Consider the following 25,975-nt stretch of genomic DNA (forward strand, 5'->3'; position numbering starts at 1 on the left):
ATTAGTGGCATGAACTTAAAATAATGTGTAGCTTAGCAGAGTACTATATACTTGGATAAAATGATAGTTATTTGGTGATGAGGGTTTACGGAGGTACAGACCAACACAGTTTGCTATTTGGGGTATAGGACAAAGTTTGTACTGCTTCTATAAGTCAATTCTAAAATTAGATGCTCTCCAATATTAAAACTGATTCTAAACAACCCTATTAAAAAGTGGGGTACAGAGTTAAACAAAGAATTCTCAACTGAAGAACTTCAGATGGTGGAGAAGCATCTTAAAAAATGCTCAACTTCATTAGTCATTAGGGAAATGCAAATCAAAACAACCCTGAGATTTCACCTTACACCAGTCAGAATGGCTAAGATTAAAAATTCAGGAGACAGCAGGTGTTGGAGAGAGTGTGGAGAAAGAGGAATACTCCTCCACTGCTGGTGGGGTTGCAAATTGGTACAACCACTGTGGAACTCAGTCTGGTGGTTCCTCCGAAAACTGGGCACCTCACTTCCAGAAGATCCTGCTATACCACTCCTGGGCATATACCCAGAGGATTCCCCACCATGTAATAAGGATACATGCTCTACTATGTTCATAGCAGCCCTATTTATAATTGCCAGATGCTGGAAAGAACCCAGGTATCCCTCAACATAAGAGTGGATGCAAAAAATGTGGTATATATACACAATGACGTACTATTCAGCCATTAGAAACAATGAATTCATGAAATTCTTAGGCAAATGGATGGAGCTAGAGAACATCATACTAAGTGAGGTAACCCAGACTCAAAAGATCAATCATGGTATGCACTCACTAATAAGTGGATATTAGGCTGGAAAACTGGAATACCCAAAACATAATCCACACATCAAATGAGGTACAAGAAGAAAGGAAGAGTGGCCCCCTGTTCTGGAAAGACTCAGTGAAGCAGTATTCGGCAAAACCAGAACGGGGAAGTGGGAAGGGGTGGGTGGGAGGACATGGGGAGAGAAGGGGGCTTGCGGGACTTTCGGGCAGTGGGGGGCTAGAAAAGGGGAAATCATTTTAAATGTAAATAAAAAATATATCAAATAAAAAATGTAAAAAAAAAAGAAGAGGAGGAAGGAGAGGAGGAGGAAGAAGAGGAGGAGGAGGAAGAGGAGAAAGAGGAGAAGGAGGAAGAAGAAGAGGAGGAGGAAGAAGAAGAGGAAGAAAAGGAGGAAGAGGAGAAGGGGAAGAGGAGGGAGAGGAGGAAGAGCAGGAAGAGGAGGAGGAGGAAGAAGAAAAGAAGAAAATCTTGTATTGCCTCTTTTTCATACTGTTACTTATAGGAAGGGTGGTGGCTGCAAAATGGAGGCTAGCCTGGGCTAGTGAGTTCTAGCTGGTTTCATTTATACAGTGAAACTCTTGTCTAAAAAAAATTAAACCTCAACCCAAACCATCAAAAAAAAAAAAAAACTGATTCTAAATCCTGATGACTAACACTTGCAAATATAGCAGACTTAAAATACAAATAAATAACAGTGCAATAGAAATTTGGGATAGTTTATATGCTCTCGTACCTTAATTTATCTTTACTAAAAGACCTTCTTAAGGAATCTACTACATTATGTGCAGTGATGCACACCTTTAATCCCAGCACTTTGGAGGCAAAGGCATATAGATCTCGGTGAGTTTGAAGCCAGCATGGTCTACAATAGAGAGGTCCAGGACATGTCCAAGATAGAGAGACCCTATTTAAAAACAAATTTCCTAATATAAGAAAGTATGGACCAATCTTCAACTACTTATTTATATAGACATGTTTAAATGCTATCTGAAAAAAAAACAACTTCTGAACTACTTAATGAAACAAAATCAGTTAATATCTTTTTGTGAGCCAGGCTTAGTGGAATACCAGCATATAAAAGACAGAGATGGGAGAATACTGATTTGAGGCTAACCTGGGCTACAATTGTGAAAATCAACCTCAAAAGAAAAAATAAAGAGAAACATAACATTAATTGCCATAATTAGAAGTGTAACACACAAACATTCATCTTTTTATCAATTTAAATATAATCACAGTGTATATTAATAATTTGAATTAATAAAATTTTGTGGGTATATTTACACTCAAGGGCAACCAGCATGACCACAGTTGTGACATTTAACTGGAGAGTTAAATATTATTAATTTAAAACAAAAGTGTCAAAAGTAAAATGTAGTAAGTAGGAAACAAAAACAGAATTTAAAATTTATTAATTTACCTTGAAATATTCTTTTCTGATCTGCTTGCTCCGTCTCCTCTCTTCATTTTGCCAGATTATAGGCTGAGATTCTGGCCACTGTTGATCAACTATTTGTTCCTTCTGATTTTCTAATGGCTATAAGGAGAAAGGTCTTTTTAAACTCAACAAATGACAACAAAATAATATGTGTTATTAATTTTATTTCCCCTTACCGGCCATGCAAGAGGTGATAATGGTGAATTCCCTTCATCTACAGAGACACTAAAAAAATTAAAGAGGCATTAATATTTCTCAAGGTATTTTAAAAACCCTATCGCATACTTTATAAACAAGGAATTTGTCTTTAAGGCAGCAACATAAACACTATCCATACCTATGGCTCATTTGTTGTGTTGTTTTGTGTTATGTTGTGTTGTGTTGTGTTATGTTGAGATTGTGTCTTACTATGTTGCACTGGATGGCCTAGTACTCAATATTGTAGCTCGGGCTAGTCATGAGGTCATAGCAATTCTCCTGCCTCAGTCTGCCAAGGGCTGCAATGAGAGGTAGTAACTACCACATGAATTAGTAATATTATACAAATTGAAGTTGATGAAACCAGCCAATTGTAAATGCCTACTAACTATTGTTCCAAGAGCAACATCAACACAACATGGGCTTATTGTATATTAACTTATACATAGGCCAACCTCATTTAGAGAGTACAAATTGAGTATACTGTGTACCAATATACAGTAAGTACACAGAATATTACTGAAGACAAGTTACCATTTTTAAAACCAAGTAACAGGATCAGTGAGGTGAGACGGCAAATAAAGGTACCAGCTTACTATCAAGCCTGACAGCCTGAGTTAGATAGAACCCTGGGTTCCAGATAGTGGAAGGGGAGAAGTAACTCCCTGAATTTTTGAAAGCTGTCCTCTGACCTCCACACCTGTGCCACAGCACACATGCACATATATATACATGCATACACATATTAAATAAATACATGAAAAAATCCTTTCCTAAATGCCAAAGAACTGAGAAGACAAATACTTGATTGTTAATTGAATCACTGATTATGAGCTTCGTCTATGACATAACAGGGGTTATGGAGGACCTGTTCCAGCTTCAAGGGATCCAACATCTTCTTCTGGCCTTCATGGCCATCCACACACATATACACATGTAGCATGCATTCACACAGACACAGAGACAGATAGATACAGACACGTACACACACACAAACCCACTTGAAAGGATTAAAATTGAAAGGACATGGGGTAAAGCTAGGTGTGATGGCTCATAGTGGTTATCTCAGCACTCACAAGGCTGAGGTATCACCATGAGATGGAGACCTGGCTGCTCCACAGAGTAAGAACTTGTTTCAAACAGAGAGAAGATGGAGAGAAGGAGGAACAGATGAAGGAAGAGAAAAAGGAGAGAAGATAATAAAAATTGTAATAAGTACAAGGGATATCTCTACCTCTAGGGAGTAATAAAATATATACAAATATGAAAATGCAGTAATTCCAGAATTCATAGCTATTTCCTCCCCGTGGGAGATTAAAGTACAAAATTTTAAGTACAGTAACTTTATGTACAAATGAGGGTCAAATTTATAGAAATTGTAGAATATGTAACAAATAATAAATAAAGTGGAAGACTTTGTAAAGTACAGAAAAAGAAACAGCAGCACAGGATGGGTGAGAAAAAGCAGGAAGGGTATAAAGACAAAAACCCTAGATTCCTTACCTCTTATCAAATACAGAAATCTATCAATTAAACAAACATATTTTAAGTGTAAACAAAGAATCTTACAAATGGACAACAAGAGATGAATTTCATGCTTGGCTCAGGTTGCTACACAAAGATCATTTCTACTCCACAGAGCAGGGAGAAAGAAGCAAGGTAGATTCCAGACAGTCAGTACATTTAGTAGCTAAGGAGAAAACGAGTGCATATAGTACACAGGACAATATAATAATGAGGCAAGTGAGGAGATAGAATACAATGGCAACCTAGAACTCTATTTGGTTTGGTTATGGGTGCATGCATGCATGCGCATATGCACACACCACACACAGCCACAGGCATGAGTGTATTACCTCTTCAAATAAAGCACTTGCTAGTCTGCCTCTTTTACCTTCACATGACATACAGTATACACATACCTCTTGGACTATGCACCTAACAATCTATAACCCTACCTGCATTGGTACACACACATACACACACACACACACACACACACACTCACACACACACACATCTCTGAACAATGGAATATCATTCTACTCTTCCAGTTATATCAAAATGAGGATAATTTCTCTTCAAATATATTTCCATTTTTTTTTCAGGAATGAAGTTCTACAAGCCTGATCTGACCTGAAATGGTTCTTGAGTACCTGTACAGTAAAGCAAAATGGTATTCCCCAGTAAAGCTTTTCAGAGAAATCATTCATTTGCCAAATTATACCTGAGCACTGCTAGGGGTGTATAGAGCAAGGTTGGCAGAAGTGGAGTCGATAAAAAGTGAACAGATTCTAGAAATATTCCCAATACTGAACATGACTTGGTAATGGAATAACTATGCACTTTGAGAGCAACTGACAAACTGAATGAAGGGTTTTTCAGCTGTTTCAAAATAAAGACGGAAGCCAGGTGTGGTGGTGCCTGCCTGTAATCCCAGCACTTGGGAGGGAGTTCACACTTTCTGAAATGTGAAAAAATACAGAAGAAGCATATTTAAGTGCACAATAAGAGTGAGTGTACAGTACACTCACTCTTATTGTAAGTACAGTATGGAGAAATTACACATCCATACTGTACATCTAAGTGGCTATAGCAAGGAAACAGCAAAATTCACCATGCTGTGGTATATATCAATGCACAGCTTAAAACACTATAATGTATATTGATGCACACATGTATATAAACACTATAGTAGATATAAACGCACATTCCTATATATTAACACTGTTGTATATACTGATGCACACACATTTATAAACAAATGCAAATATGCATATGCACATTTTGAAGAAGAGTATGCTATGTCTTGAATATAGTGTGTTTCTTACAAGGTTTGAGAGCTTGAACTTCAGCACTGTGGTGTAGAACTGGTGAAATCTTTAGGAGTGGAACTTAGTATGGTCAATAGAAAGCCTGTCATTGGAAGGGATTTATGGGGATTTACGGTGCCTTTCACCGCACAGAAGCCACTTCAGAACTCTGCCTCCCGCCAGTCATGAAAGACTTGCCTCTATCTTGGTTCTCGGACTCCAGAGAGATCAGACAGACTGAGGTACTCAAACATAACCCGAGGCCAACAACGCAGGGGTCTAAGCCCGACGGGCGTTGGCCTGCACCCAGACCCTGGGCTGTTCGTGGGACCATTGGGGTGCCAACCCAGCCAGGAGTTTTTTTGCCTGGGCTGGCATACGCATCACCATTTTGCCTAGAGGACACCAGAGAGCTCTAGCAGGCAAAACCAGCTAACAGGCATAGCCCAAGGCTAACATAGCAGGGGTCTATGCCCCAACAGGCCCTGGACTGACACCAAGAACTGGGATGCTCGGTGGGCCATCTGTGTGTCAACCTGCCCAGGAGATTGTTAGCCCAGCAGACTCTCCCTGCACTTTCAGGAAGCACAGGCACATGCCCACCATCCTGGCCACCTGACAGACCCAATTAACAATCATAGCCCCAGGGGAACTTTGCTCGGACCTTGGCCTCCCATGCTTTTGCCCAGACTCATGGCTTGAGCAGCTAGGCTACCCTTGTGTACACCAACCCGGTTAGGAGATGGGCTGCCCAGAAGAGTGATCAGCATGCGGAAAAGGTCCCCGCAGCATACACCTTTCAGCACTCCCTGAAGGAGCAAATGGGTACCATGTGGTTCACAAACACAATCTGGGGCAAAGCACACTAGGGCTGCAAGGGCACCCAAGAGGAGGACAGCACATCAGCAATCTGCTACAGGGGAAACCCAGCCATCCAGTGTTGCAGAAATAGCCCCAGAGTCCCTCAGGAGGCTCATACACCAGCCAGAAACAAGACCAACTAACTCCAAAGAACAAGATGGCAAAGGGCAAATGCAGGAATGCTACTAACAGAAATCTAGGCAATATGGCAGCATCTAAACCAAACTCTCCAACATTAGCAAGTTCTGGTTATGCCAACACACCAGAGAAACAAGATTTGGATTTAAAATCACAGTCATGATGCTGCTAGAAGAACACAAAAAGGACATAAATGAATCTCTTAAAGAAATACAGGGGAACATGAATATGCTAGAAACCCGTATAATGGAAACACAAAAATCACTTAAAGAAATGCAGGAGAAAAAGGCTCATGAGATAGAAGCCAATAAAGAAGAAACACACACACAAAAAAAATACTTAAAGAAATGCAGGAGAACTTGAGTCAAGAGGCAGAAGTCATGAAAGAGGAAACACAAAAATCTCTTAAAGAATTACAGGAAAAGACAAACAAATGATGGAACTGAGCAAAATCATCCTGTATCTAAAACAGAAATAGAAACAACTAAGAAATCACAAAGGGAGACAACTTTGGAGATAGAAAACCTTGAGAAGAAATCAGGGGCCATAGATGCAAACATAAACAACAGAATACAAGAGATGGAAGAAAGAATCTCAGATGCCGAATATACCATAGAACCATTGACTCAACAGTCAAAGAAAATGTAAAATGCAAAAAGCTTGTATCCCAGAACTTCCAGGAAATCCAGGATACAATGAGAAGACTAAACCTAAGGATTATAGGTATAGATGAGAGTGAAGATTTACAACAGAAAGGGCCAGCAAATATCTTCAACAAAATTATGGAAGAAAACTTTCCCAACTTAAAGAGAGAGATGCCTATGAATATACAAGAAGCCTACAGAACTCCAAACAGACTGGATCTGAGCAGAAATACCTCTCGCCACATAATAATGAAAACCCCAAATGGACTAAACAAAGAAATAATAATAAAGGCAGTAAGAGAAAAAGGGCAAGTAACATATAAAGGAAGACATATCCGAATCACACCAGACTTCTCACCAGAGAACATGAAAGCTAGAAGATCCTGGGCAGATCTCATGCAGACTCTAAGAGAACACAAATGTCAGCCAAGACTACTATACCCAGCAAAACTCTCAATCACAACAGATGGAGAAACCAAGACATTCCATGACAAAACCAAATTTACACAATATCTTTCCACAAACCCAGCTCTGCAAAGAATAATAGGAGGAAAACTCCAATACAAGGAGGGAAACTACACCCTGGAAAAAGCAAGATAGTAACCTTCCTTCATCAAACCCAAAAGAAGATAACCACTCAAATATAAAAAGAACATCAAAAATGACAGAAGTAATAATCACTATTCCTTAATATCTCTTAACATCAATGGACTCAATTCCCCAATAAAAAGACATAGACTAACAGACTGGATAAGGAAACAGGACCCTACATTTTGCTTCATACAGGAAACACACCTCAGGGTCAAAGACAAACACTACCTTAGAGTAAAAGGATGGAAGACAATTTTACAAGCTAATGGTCACAGGAAACGAGCCGGAGTAGCCATTCTAATATCAGATAAAATTGACTTTCAACCTAAAGTCATCAAAAGAGACACTGAGGGACACTTCTTGCTGGTCAAAGGAAAAAATCACCAAGAAGAACTTTCAATTGTGAATATCTATGCGCCAAATCCAAGGGCAACCTCATTCGTAAAAGAAACTTTACTAAAGCTCAAAGCACAAATTTCACCTAACACAATAATTGTGGGGGACCTCAACACTCCACTCTCCTCAATGAACCGGTCAGAAAAACAGAAACTAAACAGGGACACAGTAAAAATAATTAAAGCTTTAGACCAATTGGTTTTGACTGATATTTATAGATCATTTCACCCTAAAAGTAAAGAATATACCTTTTTCTCAGCACCTTATGGTACCTTCTCCAAAATCGACCATATAATTGGACACAAGACAGACCTCAACAAATACAAGAAGATCGAAATAATCCCATGCCTCCTATTAGATCACTATGGTGTAAGAGTGGTTTTCAGTAGCAACAAAAACAACAGAAAGCCCACATACACATGGAGGCTGAACAATACTCTACTCAATGACACCTTGGCCAAAGAAGACATAAAGAAAGAAATTAGAGACATTTTAGAATTTAAAGAAAATGAAGGCACAACATACTCAAATCTTTGGGACACAATGAAAGCAGTGCTAAGAGGAAAACTCATAGCCCTGAGTGCCTCCAAAAAGAAAATGGAGAGAGCATACACTAGCAGCTTAACGACACACCTGAAAGCCCTGGAAGAAAAAGAAGCCAATCCCCACAGGAGGAGTAGAAGACAGGAAATCATCAAACTCAGGGCTGAAAGCAATCAAGTGGAAACAAAGAGAACCATACAAAGAATCAACGAATCCAGGAGCTGGTTCTTTGAGAAAATCAACAAGATAGATAAACCCTTAGCCAGACTAACCAAAGGGCACAGAGACAGTATACCGATTAACAAAATTAGAAATGAAAAGGGAGATATAAAAACAGAAACTGAGGAAATTAAAAAAATTATCAGATCCTACTACAAGAGCCTATACTCAACACAACTGGAGAATCTGGAGGAAATGGACAATTTCCTTGACAGATACCAAATACCAAAATTAAATCAGGACCAAATAGATCATCTAAACAGTCCCGTAACCCCTAAAGAAATAGAAGGGGTCATAGAAAGTCTTTCAACCAAAAAAAGCACACGACCAGATGGTTTTATTGCAGAATTCTATCAGACCTTCAAAGAAGACCTAACACCAATACTCTTCAAACTATTCCACAAAATAGAAACAGAAGGAACACTACCTAATTCCTTCTACAAAGCCACAATTAAGCTGATACCAAAACCACACAAAGATCCAACAAAGAAAGAGAATTTCAGACCAATTTCCCTTATGAACATCGATGTAAAAATATTCAATAAAATTCTTGCCAACTGAATCCAAGAACACATCAAAACGATCATCCACCATGATCAAGTAGGCTTTATCCCAGAGATGCAGGGGTGGTTCAATATACGGAAATCCATCAATGCAATCCACTACATAAACAAACTCAAAGAAAACAACCACATGGTCATTTCATTGGATGCTGAAAAAGCATTTGACAAAATTCAGCATCCTTTCATGCTTAAAGTCTTGGAGAGAACAGGAATTCAAGGCCCATACCTAAACATAGTAAAAGCAATATACAGCAAACCTGTAGCCAGCATCAAACTAAATGGAGAGAAACTTGAAGCAATCCCACTAAAATCAGGGACTAGACAGGGCTGCCCCCTTTCTCCTTATATTTTCAATATTGTACTTGAGGTACTAGCTTGGGCAATTAGACAACATAAGGAGGTCAAAGGGATACAAATTGGAAAGGAAGAAGTCAAACTATCATTATTTGCAGACGACATGATAGTGTACCTAAGTGACCCAAAAACTTCACCAGAGAACTCCTATAGCTGAAAAACAACTTCAGCAAAGTGGCTGGTTATAAAGTCAACTCAAGCAAATCAGTAGCCTTCCTATACTCAAAGGATAAGCAGGCTGAGAAAGAAATTAGGGAAATGACCCCCTTCACAATAGCCACAAACAGTATAAAGTACCTTGGGGTGACTCTTACCAAATATGTGAAAGATCTGTATGACCAGAACTTCAAGACTCTGAAGAAGGAAATAGAGGAAGACCTCAAAAAATGGAAAAACCTCCCATGCTCATGGATCGGCAGGATCAATATAGTTAAAATGGCCATTTTGCAAAAGCAATATACAGATTCAATGCAATACCCATCAAAATCCCAACTGAATTCTTCACAGAGTTAGAAAGAGCAATTATCAAATTCATCTGGAATAACAAAAAACCCAGGATAGCTAAAACTATTCTCAACAATAAAAGAAATTCTGGGGGTATCAGTATCCCTGACCTCAAGCAATACTACAGAGCAATAGTGTTAAAAACTGCATGGTATTGGTACAGTGACAGGCAGGCGAATCAATGGAACAGGATTGAAGATCCAGATATGAACCCACACATCTATGGCCACTTGATCCTCGACAAAGGGGCTGAAAACATCCAATGGAAAAAAGATAGCCTTTTCAACAAATGGTGCTGGTTCAACTGGAGGTCAGCATGCAGAAGAATGTGAATTGATCCATCCTTGTCTCCTTGTAATAAGCTCATCTTTAAATGGATTCAGGACTTCCACATACAGCCAGACACTCTGAAGCTAATAGAAAAGAAACTGGGGAAGACCCTTGAGGACATCGGTACAGGGGGAAAGTTCCTGAACAGAACACCAATAGCTTATGCTCTAAGATCAAGAATTGACAAATGGAACCTCATAAAATTACAAAGTTTCTGTAAGGCAAAGGACACCATCAAAAGGACAAATCGGCAACCAACAAATTGGGAAAAGATCTTCACCAACCCTACATCAGATAGAGGGCTAGTATCCAATATATATAAAGAACTCAAGAAGTTAGACTCCAGAAAACCAAATAACCCTATTATAACATGGAGTACAGAGTTAAACAAAAACTTTTCACCTGAATAACTTCAGATGGTGGAGAAGCATCTTAAAAAATGCTCAACTTCATTAGTCATTAGGGAAATGCAAATCAAAACAACCCTGAGATTTCACCTACACCAGTAATGGCTAAGGTTAAAAACTCAGGAGACAGCAGGTGTTGGCGAGGATGTGGAGAAAGAGGAACACTCCTCCACTGCTGGTGGGGTTGCAAGTTGGTACAACCACTCTGGAAATCAATCTGGCGGCTCCTCAGAAAACTGGGCACCTCACTTCCGAAAAATCCTACTATACCACTCCTGGGCATATACCCAGAGGATTCCGCACCATGTAATAAGGATACATGTTCCACTATGTTCATAGCAGCCCTATTTATAATTGCCAGATGCTAGAAAGAACCCAGGTATCCCTCAACAGAAGAGTGGATGCAAAAAATGTGGTATATCTACACAATGGAGTACTATTCAGCCATTAGAAACAATGAATTCATGAAATTCTTAGGCAAATGGATGGAGCTGGAGAACATCATACTAAATGAGGTAACCCAGACTCAGAAGATGAATCATGGTATGCACTCACTAATAAGTGGGTGTTAACCTAGAAAACTGGAATACCCAAAACATAATCCACACATCAAATGAGGTACAAGAAGAAAGGAGGAGTTGCCCCTGGTTCTGGAAAGACTCAGTGAAGCAGTATAGGGCAAAACCAGAACTGGGAAGTAGGAAGGGTTGGGTGGGAAAACAAGGGAATGCAAGGGGGCTTATGGGACTTTCGGAGAGTGTGGGTCTAGAAAAGGGGAAATCATTTGAAATGTGAATAAAAAATATTTCGAATAAAAAAAAAAGGAAAAAAACGGAAAAAAAGGAAGGGTTTTATGTAGTTTTAAAGGAGCTTCATTTGCTTCCTATGGGAATAAGATGCATTACATAAAATAAAACTAAACGTTAACTTTATTACTATCTCTCTGGCTTTCAGTCTTACTGGGTGAACTCTTTTATACAATGATTCTGGCTACTAGGAAGCCCTCACTGCAACCATGCAGAACTGAGCTGGCTCTTAAGAAATCATGCAAAGACAGGAAGAAATGTAGGCAACATGAAAACCAGGATATAGAAAATAGAAATATAAATAAGAAAAATCAAAGAATTATGATCCTAAACTCAAAGGGTGCCACTTGAGAGAGTGCAGCAGATGAGGCTCTGATCTGAGGCTGATGATAAGTAGAAGCTCATTTTAAGTTTGTAATTAACCTCAACCTTCTTACCTTTAATCATAAAAGGTCTGAGTACTCATTGGGTGATAAATGGGTGTTGCTTTGTCAGATTTGTGTTCTACAACCTATATTCATTAATAATACAGAGACCAGATTTAAAACTAAGCAAAACTGAAGAGACAAGTTAGGCACCGAGACTGGCATAGTGACTCAAATGAAAACAATGGAAGCTGAACCAACCCGAGTACAATAGTAAGAGGATGGTAAGATAGTTTGAGCGACATTAATTTTGCATGACTAACTGTATTAGAAAGAAGACATACTAGTGAGGTATTTGCAAAGTTGTTGACTTGCTTGACTACATAAGAAGTTTCACATTCACTAGGGCAGATGGACCACACAAGAAAAGATGGAGTTGCAGAGAGAAATCTATATGGAACTGTGCACTATCAATGGAAATAATTCAGTAAGATGCACAGATCTGAAATAAACTTATTGTTGTCAAAACTGTAACTGTACATTAAGACTTAACATTCTGGGACTGCATCCCAGATTACTCAGTGATTAAGAACACTGGGTACTATTCCAGAGGACCAGGGTTCAATTCTCATCCTCCACATGTCCGCTCACAAATGTCTGTAATTCCAGTTCCAGGTCACTGGACACCTTCATACAAGTATCCATGTGGGTGGGCAAAAACATCAATACACATAAAACAAACAAAAATAAATAAATACAGATAGACAAACAAGTAAGTAAGTAAACAAATGAAGTAAGTAAATGAAGGACTTCAGGCTCTGCATTAAGACAAATCTGAGTTTGCATACTGACTCTCCTACTTACTATGTGATATTGACAGTTATGAGAATTTCTGAGTTTCAGTTTGCTGATGTGCAAAATGAATATCTCCACAGTAACAATTTCATAATTGTATTGTGATGATTGAATAAGGCAATCCATTTAAAGTGCTATGAACAGTGCACATATAGCCTAACATCTAACAGTTGATAACTCGGTATGTAACTCTGCATGCCTATCTTTGAAACTTCACACTATGCAAATGTTGAGCTAAAAGTTACATAAAACAGAAATTTGATACCACAAAGAACAATAAATAGAAATTTTCAGATTTTCATATTCTCTTGAAATCATATCTATAAACCTACATCATTAAAAAAAATGAAGAGTTTAGTAAAACCCAATGGGAAGAAATGAAAACACAAACTAACAAAAAACCCACAACTGATGATGAAGAAATAATTAAACCTGGTGGTAACATCCATATGATAAATATTTGTGAATGAATCAAGACAAATGGTAAGTATAAATGAAAAGAATCATAATCTAGGGGTTTGCTTATAGAAAGATAAATTGAACTCATGTTGTGGCATGTTTGATCTCTAAGTTATCTACTTATATTAAAACTACATCATATACCCAGGAAAAAGACCTTTTAGGGAAAATCACTGTCAGAGTAGCAAGTCTCATTTTAATATACCAAATATAAGTACTATGATATGTTTATACCTCTTTTCACATTCCACAGTTTGTTTCAGCTTATTTCTCATGACAGAAGTTGAATGATTAAGAATCCTAGAAGTAAATCAACACAGTGATTACAAACTATACTGAAGAGAACATTGTACACATATGACATATTTGTCCCAAATGAACGGCATCTAGATCACTGCATAAAGATCATTCCTAGAAAATAATACTTCAATGCTATTTAGATTCAGATGCCCATTAACACATTTTAAATGAAAGAATTAAGTTCATCAAATGTGTCTTACATCTCATTTTAGAAACCCTTTCTCTACGTTTGGATTCTATCTAGCCATTGTATGAATACTCTCTATATCTAAGTCTGACTTACACAGAATATAAAGAAATACAGTAGGTACACTTTTGAGTCATTTTCTTTTTATCAGCACAGAAAATAACATAAGGTATGTTGGTTGTTCATAATCATTTTGACAAAAGCCAAATAATAAACATTAATTTTAAAAGCAAAATTACTGATAAAGGACAATGACACTTTAAAAAAAACTAAAAAAAATTATAACCCTCAATAGGAAACAGTATTAGAATAAAAATAAAAAATAATGAATCCATATAAAAGAGAACTATTTGTCCATGGTTTTATCTAATTCCAAGTATTAAATCTCAATGTCAAATGTACTAAATCAATAATTATTATTATTAAATAAATGAACATATTTAATCATTCTTATTATATATAAATGTAAATTAATTTTAAAATCAGTGCTGCAATTAAAAAAATATCTATTTTAAATAGAATTCTTTAGACATCAAGAATCTAAAGAATATTTTAAAAATCTAAATACATTGCTTATGAACTAAATATACACTGCTAATCATGGCCCTACTGTGACTATATAGCAGCCAGGGGGTGCCAGGCTTACGTCTTCACTAGCTTGGCTCTGACCATAGCCCAAAGATGCAGTGATGTGTAAAAGGTCAAGTATTAGCACCAAACAACTCTATTTCTGAGCCAAATGATCACAGAATTAAGTACATTAAAAAATTATGTTCATATGCTAAGATTCCCTTAGATTCCCTAAATGTAAAATTATGGAAATCACAAAGGAAAATAAACTTTAAACAGAGATTTAAAAAAAATAAAACAAAGAGAAATGACAATAAATACTACTCAGGGAGGAAAGTCAGAATTGTTAGGGAGAAGCTATAATGATCTTCACCATGATAAAAATGATGGCTCTCCACACCCCTTACTGGTATGATGGAACAGAAAAATAGTAGTTGAAGTCAACATACATGTAAAAAATGTATAATATATTTGAAATTTGACCTATATATGTGATAAATAAAAGCTAAATATCTATTTTACCTAAAAGATTAATCAAATTATTTAGACACTTCCCTATCACAGTTCCCAGTATTTATTTAATCCAAACTGTTAAGACAGTTCCTCCATATAAATCTGGCCCCTTAATGCTTATGGCTTCCACCAACTCTAGATACCTTGATTTCCGTCCTGCTGCTCTGGTCCTCTGGAAGAGTTTGTCACTGAATGATGTTCTATAACTTAAAGGCCTCCATCTATATTCACATTTCACATATATCAACCAAACCAAAAGATGGGAGAAAGAAAATAGTTTTGGAGAAGACAAGGAAGTCATTAGTAAAGGAAACAGAAAAAGAAAGAATGGCTAGATTTCAAGGGTTATAAGAAGTATTCAAGTAGTTATAACAAATTAAAAGTTAATATAATTGGTTTTCAAACTGAAATGTTGATATAATCAGATAAAAAAATTACAAGAAACATGTCACAATGCTTTCTATAACGCTAAATACAAGCAATAAACTTCTCAAAACCCAATTTTGATTTCTTTGATCATTTTTGGTCACTTTTAAGATTTGCATTTATGTTATCTAGTTATATCACAAAGTCTTCAGAAGCACATCATTCCTCAATAAAGAAAAGTTCTCAAGACAAACCTAAAAGCAAATAAAATACTTATTAAAATGTAACATATATCAAAATAGTATAAAATAAGTTAACAAGAGTGATTATATAATGGGAATCAGTTAACTGGAGGTATTGTAAAGTTCACATATACAATAACCTTTCCATCGGGATAATAGCCAAATATAAAGCTAGCTAAACTACATAATAAAGTCAGTATAAGGTAAAGCATAATAATAATTTTTCTAATGCTTACATAAATAAGTAGGGATGATTTAAAATATAGGAAAATATAAATAATTTATATAGCATCTTGACAGGTTTTTTAACAGAATTTCCTTTTTATTTTCAAGCCAATATAAAGAATATTCTTGTTTATCATAAATCACGCAGTCAAAAAATACTCTGATATTAGCATTTTTCTCAGCAACTTTTTCTCAATTATTTCCCAATTTTGAGAAGCATGATTTTTATATAAGTTTAATTTAATTTTGGTGAAAATATTTAATTGTCTCATATGCATAAAGTCTGAGTTTGATCCCCAGTAATATAAAACATTTTTAAACTAACATAAGCTCTATTAAGGAGTCATTTTTAACTGTGAAGTGCACTGTTAACTACAGGCACAGTGTTTTATAAGCAAACATATATAATTTATTTGTCTCATAAAATTATTTTTAAGCTACTAATTTTTAAAGATTTTTTGTTTGAGTTTTTCACTGGGAAATGACAGTCTCTATACTTTATTTAAACCACATTCTCCTTAGGTATATTTTCTACAATTTGAGCCCAACTTCTGGGCTCAAAAATCCTTTAACTCCAGTCCCTGCGTGGTTACAAACAAAAATACACCACTGCATTAACTTCACAGAATCTTAATCTGTAACCAAAGAAATAAGAAGCTGTTTTATAATAATAAAAAGCCTTGTGAGTCAGCTTCATGACACACTATTCACTGACTACTTGCCCCACAGTTTTTGATTAATAATTTTCTCTTATGGAATCTTTTGTTTATGTCCTAGCACAGAATCACTCATGAAAGAAAAGCACAAACTTCCTCAGAAAATAAAAGGTTTCAACTAACTAGCATAGGCTAAACAAGTGCAAAGGAGCTATGACAAAGTCATCACAAAATTCAATGTGGGCATTGTTCCAATCAAGCCTTGTTTGAGATTATAAACATGCTTTCTTTTAGCCTAGACCTAAAATTATGTTTAATTGCAAGCAATGACAAGCAAAAGAACAGCTCAGTGTGTAGTCAAGGCAGAAGTCCTGGGTGGTTCGGCATGATATTTTCTGATACATGTGGTTAATCTTAATACTATATAAATAATTTTTAAACAGGAATAGCAATAACCAAAAATCTATAGTAATTGTATTAAAACCTAACATATAAATTGCACTTCTGTTCTGTAGAACTTTTAAAAAGTGGATTTTTCCTTTACCTAGCAGGTGAGAGTTACTTTTTGCCTTGTGGGAAATAAGTATCATTTTTTAAAAGACTCTACAATGCTTGTTGTTTATCTCATAGTGAAAAATAGCAATATCTTAAGATTGCTAAAATGCTTAATATAAATGGCTCATATCATTATCTGGTTACACATAAAATGATAATGAAGAAGAAAATGAGATAAAGACAAAATTCGGTTTATATCTTGAATTAAAGTGTTTACAGAGAATATAGACATTTTGGCTAAACAAATAAATTCTGTTAACTTTAAATTTTACAAATTTCAAAAATTCAATCAACAAATATTATAGCTCTGTGCCTTCTGTGTTACTATGTAGAAGGCACAATGCAAGATGCCATTTTGTACTAGTTACAAAGGCAACACCAAAGCAAACCCTACAAAAGTTGGCCTACTCAGATACCCCTAATCTAAACTATGGGAAATAATTAAGAAACAGAGACAGATGAAACTAAATATAATAGGTAAAGGTGAAAATAAAGAAAAACTATGAATGGGAGGGTTGAATCTAAAACGAAAATCTCAAATGGATATTACTATAGAGTCTTAAAATTTTCATTATTCTCTTCTCATAATTAAAAATAAATAAAAATCTGCTAGCTAACGGATACATGTCTCAAGAGCTAGTAGTAGTACGCTCCAGTAAGTCAAACCACCCAGGTGATCAACACAAAACCTTATTGTGACAAGTTTGTAAAATGCAGGTTAGAGCACAGTATTTGGTTATTCAAAACCAAATGATCAACCCTGAAAACATACAAGCAAGCCATATGGACTGAACAGGTTGTATATATGTATTTAGGAATTATATGTGTGTGTGTATACAAAATAAATATATATTTAACACATGTATATACATCCACAGACATAGACATATAACAGCAAACAAAGGAAAAAGTCCATGAATTTGAAAAGAATAAACTGGAGTGTTATTTAGGAGATTGGAAGGAGAAAAGAGAAAGCAGAAATTAGATAATCACATTTTAATCTCAAAAGTTATTTTTAGAGGGCACATAAGAAATGAATTTTTAGAAAAGATTAAACAGTAAACCACACAGAAACATTTATATAAAGCAGTGATACAAGAAATGAATGAGAATTCATTAAAAATGAATAAAGACAGGTAAATGATATTTCCTAATATGACATTTTTAAGAGTAGTTGCTGGACAAAAATGGCGCTAGATGGTGATTTATCTTATCAATTGTCCAGTTCTATCCCTAAAAGCAGATTCTATACTTCTCACTTGACAAGTTTGCTTATTTTGTCTTTCAGGTTTTCCATATGTATTTATTTTGTGTGTGCATGTCTGTTTTGCACACTTGCATGAATCAACATTTGTGGGAAACTCAGAAGACAACCTGTGGGAGTTGGTTCTCTACTACTACGATATAGGTTCCAGGGATCAAACTCAAGTTGTCAGATTTGTCTGCAAGCACCTTTATGCACTGAGCCTTCTCACCAGCACTGTTGTGTTTCTTTGTTTTGTGGTACTGGAAATTCAAATTGGGCCATCATACATGATGGGCAATGGTTCCACCACTGAGTTAGAAACACAGTACAATCATTTGCTACATCTTTTCAGGGTAGGTTTTTTATTATGAGACATAGCTTTGTACAGACCAGGCTGCCTTATCATGTGGTCACCCTCAGCCTCATTAGGTCTGGGATTAGAGGGACACACCACTATACCTAGATGCTATGCATTCTATTAAGTATGCATATGTGTATATGTGACTTTGTATCACATGTGAGTGGGTTCCTTTGGAGGCCAGAAAATTAGATCCCTGGAGGTAAAGTAACAGGAGGCCACTTAACTTGGATGCTGGAAAAAAAATTCAATCTTCTAGAAAAGCAAAAAAATTCCCTTAATCCCTAAACCATCCATCACTACAGCTGCCAGATGTTAAATTTTAACAATATATTTAAAACAAATGCCTATATATTTAAATATGAAACTCTCAAGGGATGGTCACCATGTTAACCATAAACATATTTTGAAGAAGTGAAAAGAAATTTTACTTATCCATTCTAAATACAGCAAAATTATCTTATTAATTTCCTCATGAAGAAGAGAAACTTCAGTCAAAATTATTAATGTAAGATTTTCAGTAATCTTATGATATATGTACTATGTACATAGTAGTATATAGCATATGGTTGATTTCTTATACAAAAACAATGAATTTATGAAATTTTTAGGCAAATGGTTGGAACTGGAAAATATCATCCTAAGTGAGGTAACACAATCACAAAAGAATACACATGGAATGCAGTCACTGATAAGTGGATATTAATTAGCCCAGAAGCTCTGAATACTGAAGACACAATTAGCATAACAAATGACTCCCATGAAGAAGTAAGGAGAAGGCCCTGATCCTGGAAAGGCTTGATCCAGCATTGTAGGAGATTACCAGGACAGAGAAAAAGGAGGTGGGTGATTGGAGAATGGATGGAGAGAAGAGGACTTACAGGACATACGGGGAGGGGGGAGCACCGGGAAGGGGGAAAGCATTTGGAATGTAAACAAAGAATATAGAAAATTTTTAAAAAAATGGGCTTTGGCTTCAGTAGGTAAATTGCGTGATATGCAAGCATGAGGACGTGCATTCAGATTTCCTGCATTCATAGAAAAGTCCAGGGCCAGCTTCCGTGAATGTATAAACCTTGATCTGGTGAAGATGGTCCACCCTGGAGACCCAGAAGTCAGGACCTCTAGCCAAACAGAGCTTTAGGTTTAGTGGGAGACTGTGTCTCAAAATATAATGTAGACAGCAACTGAAGAAGATACCTGATGTGGACCTCTGACCTCCATGTGTGCACACATATACATATGCTTCACACAAAAAACTTTGAATAAACTTAACCTGATCCTATAATCATGAATATAATCTCTTGCTTGTTGGCAATGATATGTATTTGAAGAAAGCCGAACCAAAGGGAGGAAAGGTTGTTGACCCAAAAAACAGATAAGTGTAAACTTGAGACACTTAAATCCTGAACTGGTATAATCAAAAATTATATAATTCACCTCTATCCTTGGGAAATGGCATAGCTAAAAAAAAAATTAAGAATCTGATATAAAAATCTAATAAATAAATGATACCAGTATAGTATATAGTCAGAAAAAAAATGTTCATAGTATAATGTTACTGTGCGCTATGATGAATATAGGCAGATAAATCAGTTACTACTATTTAGCACAGAAGTAAACTCTGAGGTACATTAACTAAGGCTGGGGAGGAATTGCAGAGGAGGTCTTGCCGAGTGCAATATGAAGCCCGGAGCTTCATCACCAAGAGCCCCCAAATAAATAAATATACTGCCAACCTGAGTACCTTCTGGTAGTTATATATGTAATTTCTTATTTCTCTCCTAAGGACTTCCTTCTGTCTTTTTAACCATTTGCAAAAAAATACTTAAAGGGCCCTATTGTTTGCTTGAAACCTCATTTCCTTATGTTGATCATCTTTTACTGATGGTAAGATCTGACTACGCAAATCTCAACACTGAACAGAATACCTGTTCTTCTGTTCTTGCTTCAGTAACTGAGCAGCTATCTTCCTCAAATCAGTGACTTCTTTCAAATCATCATCTTCTTCTGGAAGTAACTGTTCTTTGTCAAGTCTGCAACAAACACAGTTTTTCAAAAAGTAAAGGCATCTGTACTTTGTCAACATCTAGATATCAAAACTGTCATTTTTAAAGTCCTTATGAAAGCTAATCCATATGACTTTACATTTGAAATAGTAAAATGGGATATATGGAATTTTAGGAAAATATATCTGTATTCTCAATAGAACCATAGCTATCAAGTAATGCTTAATTTGAGATATAGAATGGTCACAATAAGTTAACAATACACACTGTTCAGTATTGAGTATAAAAAGGACTGAAAAGATTCACACAGCCTGTTCTTAAAAATAAAGAAAAACTATCAAAATGTTTCATTTTGCCACACTGTTTCTAGAAGTTTACTTATTTGGATTTTAGAAAGCAGTATGTAAAACAAACAATATAGTTTAAATAAGAGGACTGTAAAATTGGTTCAAATAACAGTTTCAAATTTTCCAGAAATTATTAAAATATATTCAAATATTAATAAAATAAATTTTATTAAATAATTTGCATTCAGATTTTCAATACCCACATAAAATTCAGGGACAGCTGCATGCTGATTGGCTAGAGGTACTGACCATTGTTCTTCTACTACCCTCACCAGATCAAGGTTTACAGAGTGATTAAGAAATAATAAAAATAGTCATGTTTTCCAGAAATATCATTTTAACATTAAAAACTAAATTAAAAACGATTTGTTCTCCAAATTCTAATTATTTTATATAAAAAGCACTTCATTTAATAACAATAAGCAGAAATAACAATAATGTTAACAATACTGTATTTTATTACATCTTACAGACACTATTGCCACTTGAACTTAAACAACTCTCTTCATTTTATGAGGAATGAAATTAAGAGAGGAATGAAATCTAAAGAATACAACAAAATTGCACCACAGGATTATAATCTGGGGAGCCTAAGGCAGCAGAATTAAAATTTCAAGGCAGCTCAGGATTATAGAATGAAGTCAAGTTTAGCCTTGACAGTTTAGCAAAATCCTATCCAAAATATAATTAATACAAAATTAAAAAGGGCTATAGCCATAAGAAAGGCATTTCAACCACATTTTCTAAGGCTCTAAGAACATTATAGAAGATGCAGAGGAAAGTAAGAGCCAGAAGGTAGGGTGTAGGGTTGCAGTTACTTCACAAAAAATCACAGCTTCTTTTAGGCCCACACAAGACCTATCAGCAATAGGTCAAGGAAGTAGGGAATACATGTTGCCTACTATCACTTCTGAACTACTGGCAATTGATAGAGTCTTGAAGACAGGGAACTGTTGTGTTTAGTTTTATATGCATTAGTGAGTCACCCTGTTACAACAGATAGTTTTGAGTCCATAATTGACACAGGCAATTAATTTCAGTGGACCACAAAACAAAATGAATAGAAATGAACAATGTGCAGGAAATGTCAGTGGAGAGTGGGGACAATAGGCATAGCAATGGCATGGGAGATGAGAATGACAACTACACCTTGTGTACATCTGCAAAATTGTCTAAAAACTCATTAATAAGGTGGGACTGAGACTAGTGGTAGATACCACTAAGATACCTTAGTGGTAGAGAGCACTTGTCTAGTAGCATGCTGAAGACTGAACACGCAATCCTCAGTATTACCAAAAGAGATTACAAAACAAAGCTTTCATAACTGGGTAAGAGACATGTATTAACAAGTTATTAGAAAATAAGCAATTTTCCAGGTAAGTAGCTTGGAGTATATGTGTTTATCAGGCATGGGGCATGGAGCTCACCTAGCACTTAGCACTCAACAAGATTACCAATAAAGTCGCTTGAAGAAAACATAGTGTGCAGAGAAGACTAGAAACGCTGGGAGAAAACTCAGTTCTGACACTAGTGGGGACTGGGGACAAGCCTTCAATAGATAGTTTATAGTCTTTTAGTAGATAATATGAAATGTTAAATCAAGAAACAGAAAGCTCAAGTTCCAGAAATTCAGGACTCTAGGCCTCAGCGTCCTTATTGATAAAATAATCCTGTTGGCATTTCTATGAGAAACGCAAATGAAGCAGTGTTTGTGAAGACACAGTCCTTCTAGGTCACAAAATAGTAAGGCATGATTATTATTCTACTTCAAGGGGAAAACCAAATGTTTATTATAATTATTAATTTGAAGTACTTGAAAGTTAACTATCTAAACATGCTCAGGGAAACCCATGACATATGTAAACGTCTTACATGCTCTCAAGTAGGAATACATAATGAATAAACCCAGTATTCATAATTCACACTGTATTTTGAAAATGAGAGCATACTTACTTTTTTTCATTTGCTGGTTCTTCATTTTTCTGAGATTTTTCAGAGCACTTTTCTTTCCCCTTATAAAAAGCAAAATCATTATTTTAAATTGCATGGTATACTTTTATATTGTCAGGATAGAGTGAATGTTAACAATGTTCACTGAATTTTCCATACTTACCTTAAGGAAAGAAACAAATGATCCAATATGTGTATCTCCTTGTTCAGGAACTACTACATCTTCCGTGTTGGGATCAATAAAATCATACACCTCCTGGTCTAGGTACAGATTAATATCATAAAATATTATAGATGCTCTACTTATTTTAGTTTTCAAGATAAAAGTTCACTTTTTGCAATACAAGCTATATCTTATAATCTTAAAAGTTTTCAATGTCTATTTCAAATAAAAATTTCATTTTTTAAATATGGGCTGTATAAATGAGTTTAACCTAGAGATTACCTTTCTGAGAATCAGGCTTGCTTCCTGTTATATGACTTTCATTCCTTGATGTTTGCTCTCTATTCGATTCTGAGACTTGAGAGTGAAGGCTGATTGTGTCATCATCTGAAGGCTAAAAGGAGCAAGCACACAGTATAAATGAGGCATTTGAAACACACAAGGAACTTTTTGCTTCTTTGATTAAATTGGAACTAGAAAATATCTGCTTTACATCTCCAGATTTCCAACCCAAAATCCATGTTACAATGAATGTTCTGCTTTGAAAAATCGATAGGTACTCCTTCTTTTGAAGTCATAAAATATAACAAAAGTTATATCTGCCTGAAAAGGAAAATCCAATGCATTCAAGTGCCTCTTTTTCAAAGCTCTAAGAAATAACAAAACAACACAGGCCAGCAAGAGAAAAAAACTCACTTCCGTTGTAGACAATCTCTTCTCTCCGTTATCACTTCCGATTCCAGAGTCAGGGCCATGATTTTTGTTTGGATAAAAATCTTCCATGCTGTAGAAATAGAAATAATTAGAGCAGCTAGATTTTTTTTCTTAAATATGTAAAGCAAATTGAGCTAAACTGTCCCTAGATAATGCAAAATAAGTAGTTTTGATGTCAAACATTCTTAAAAGAAGAAATACCAGAAATTTTCCTATAAAATATTTTATTCATGTCATTTAAGGGTGATTGCAGGCCTGGCGGCACCAGCCTATGACTTAAAAAACATAGTTGAAGGGTCCTCAGAAGAACAGACCATACTGGTTTACATCTAGGTCAGACAGTGAAATCTTGTCTCAACAAAAAAACAAAACAAAAAAACAAAACAAAACACACTAAAAACCTTCAACTTCTCCAGGTGGTGGTGGCACATGCCTTTAATTATAGCACTCAAGGAGAGAAAGACAGAAAGACCTTTGTGAGTAGGAGCCTGAGCTACAGAATGAGTTCCAGCACAACCAAAGTCTACACCAAGAAACCCTGAATCGAAGGAATAATAATAATAATAATTTAATAGTAGTTAATAGATTATTTATTATTATTCAATACCCCATACACATATTCCTTGACCAAAGACTTGAAATATGACTAGAGATATTTCTTTCAAAGTCTGTCACAATTTCAGATTTTGCATACAGGTAAAAGGTTCCAATGAATTAATAGTAAGCTAAAAAAATATTTCAAATTAAAAAGCATTCACCATGCATCTGAAACAGCATACTTCATCAACACTCAGTCCACTCTAGAGTATTGCCTATTCCTGTGATCCAGCAAAAGCTCACTGTCACTGTCCAGCAGCACAAGGATATACTCATACTATACATTGGCATCCCCAGAAAAGAGAAAATTCAGAATTTAAGAATGGTTTCTGCTGATTGCTGGTAACTTAAGTACCATGGAATTCTTGAAAAATGGTAACATGAACTATCATGTCTAGGCAACACTTGTGACTGTGTAAAAGAGAAAGGGAAGGAGGGGAGGGAGAGGAAGAAAGGGAGGGGGAGAGTAAGGGGGTAGAAAATAGGCATGCTATTGTCTGAATGTATTGTAAACTTAAATCCTAATACAAAAGCATTGTCTTGTGGGGTCTGGTAGGGGTTTTGGCCATAAGAGTGCAATTTATGAAGAGATTAACCTTTCTATTGTAGTAGTTATTTTCTCATCCTGGAAATATATTTGCCAAGAAAGTAAATTTGACACCATGTTCACATCTCCCAAGTTCGTTTCCTTATCTATTACCTTTTGACATGTCACTGAATGTCATGTTGGAATTAATCAGTCAACAAAACTGCGAGGCACAAAAATGCCTACTTAATATTATAGCAGTGCAAAATGAACTGAACTCTTGTTTCCTTGTTTTGTTTGTTCACTGATTCTTCCACCTAGACTGTAAGTTCCATGAGATGCCAAGACCAACACTTACAGCTTTCAACAAAATATACCCAGAGTCTAACAGTAAGTATTTAAAAGCTATGGATATCAGAAATGACTGCGAAAAAAATGAACACCATAAATAATAAAGTGTCTCACTTGCAAAACTAATAGGCATATGAATAGAGATTAGTATAGATACTAATTGTGACTTCAATAGAATATTAATGTTGCTGTACTACTAATATTAACGAAAATACAATTTAGGAATTAATATAATACATAAATATTTTATGGAGGCAAAAGAAAGATTCATGGGAATGTGCTATTTGAGAACTCGAGGGCTTTACTGTTAACAGTAGTACTTACTAAAATGCCATCCAAAATATCAAATTTATCATATAAATCAATGACAAACCATTACATATTTTAGGTGATTACAATCACCCTTTCTGTAGTCTTACCCCACACCAAGTTATTTTCCATATTTCTGGATGGAATTGCATTTTGAAAAATTCTTTCAAACTAATCTACATTTAAAGTATGAATTAAAACAAAAATCTACAATATTAAAATGTCATAAAGAAAACAGCATAATCAAAGACCAATAATAAATCATTTTTGACCAGGAAATGAAGAGGTATAGCTGACTGGCAGGGCAATTGTCTAGTATAAAACAGGCTCTGCACTAAACTCCCAGTCCTCCAAAAAAAAGAACACACACACACACGCACACACACACAGAGCTGGGGAGGAGCACTCAGTGATAGAGCACTTGCTTAGATTGAAGACTCAACATTGGAAAAAGAAAAGAACATTAAAATAAGGACTAAAGGTATCTTCAAAATCTCTTCCT

At 35.7% G+C, this 25,975-nt stretch overlaps 1 protein-coding gene across 2 annotated transcripts in view; it reads right to left on the reverse strand.

Annotated features, from left to right (window-relative positions):
• Window positions 1–25,975, reverse strand: part of Lrch2 (leucine rich repeats and calponin homology domain containing 2) — an 88,849-nt gene that overhangs the window by 15,643 nt on the left and 47,231 nt on the right. Inside the window, exons 7-14 of one of the 2 annotated variants that reach the window (XM_052171620.1) lie at window positions 23,673–23,760; window positions 23,259–23,370; window positions 22,977–23,074; window positions 22,817–22,875; window positions 20,439–20,543; window positions 13,524–13,589; window positions 2,420–2,468; window positions 2,226–2,342 (exon numbers count right to left, since the gene is read on the reverse strand). In XM_052171620.1, the coding sequence (XP_052027580.1) occupies window positions 2,226–2,342; window positions 2,420–2,468; window positions 13,524–13,589; window positions 20,439–20,543; window positions 22,817–22,875; window positions 22,977–23,074; window positions 23,259–23,370; window positions 23,673–23,760 (694 nt within the window). The remainder of the gene's footprint in view (window positions 1–2,225; window positions 2,343–2,419; window positions 2,469–13,523; window positions 13,590–20,438; window positions 20,544–22,816; window positions 22,876–22,976; window positions 23,075–23,258; window positions 23,371–23,672; window positions 23,761–25,975) is intronic. The other variant, XM_052171621.1, reaches the window with a different exon arrangement.

Source organism: Apodemus sylvaticus, chromosome X (genome assembly GCF_947179515.1).
Source record: "Apodemus sylvaticus chromosome X, mApoSyl1.1, whole genome shotgun sequence".
NCBI lineage: Eukaryota > Metazoa > Chordata > Mammalia > Rodentia > Muridae > Apodemus > Apodemus sylvaticus.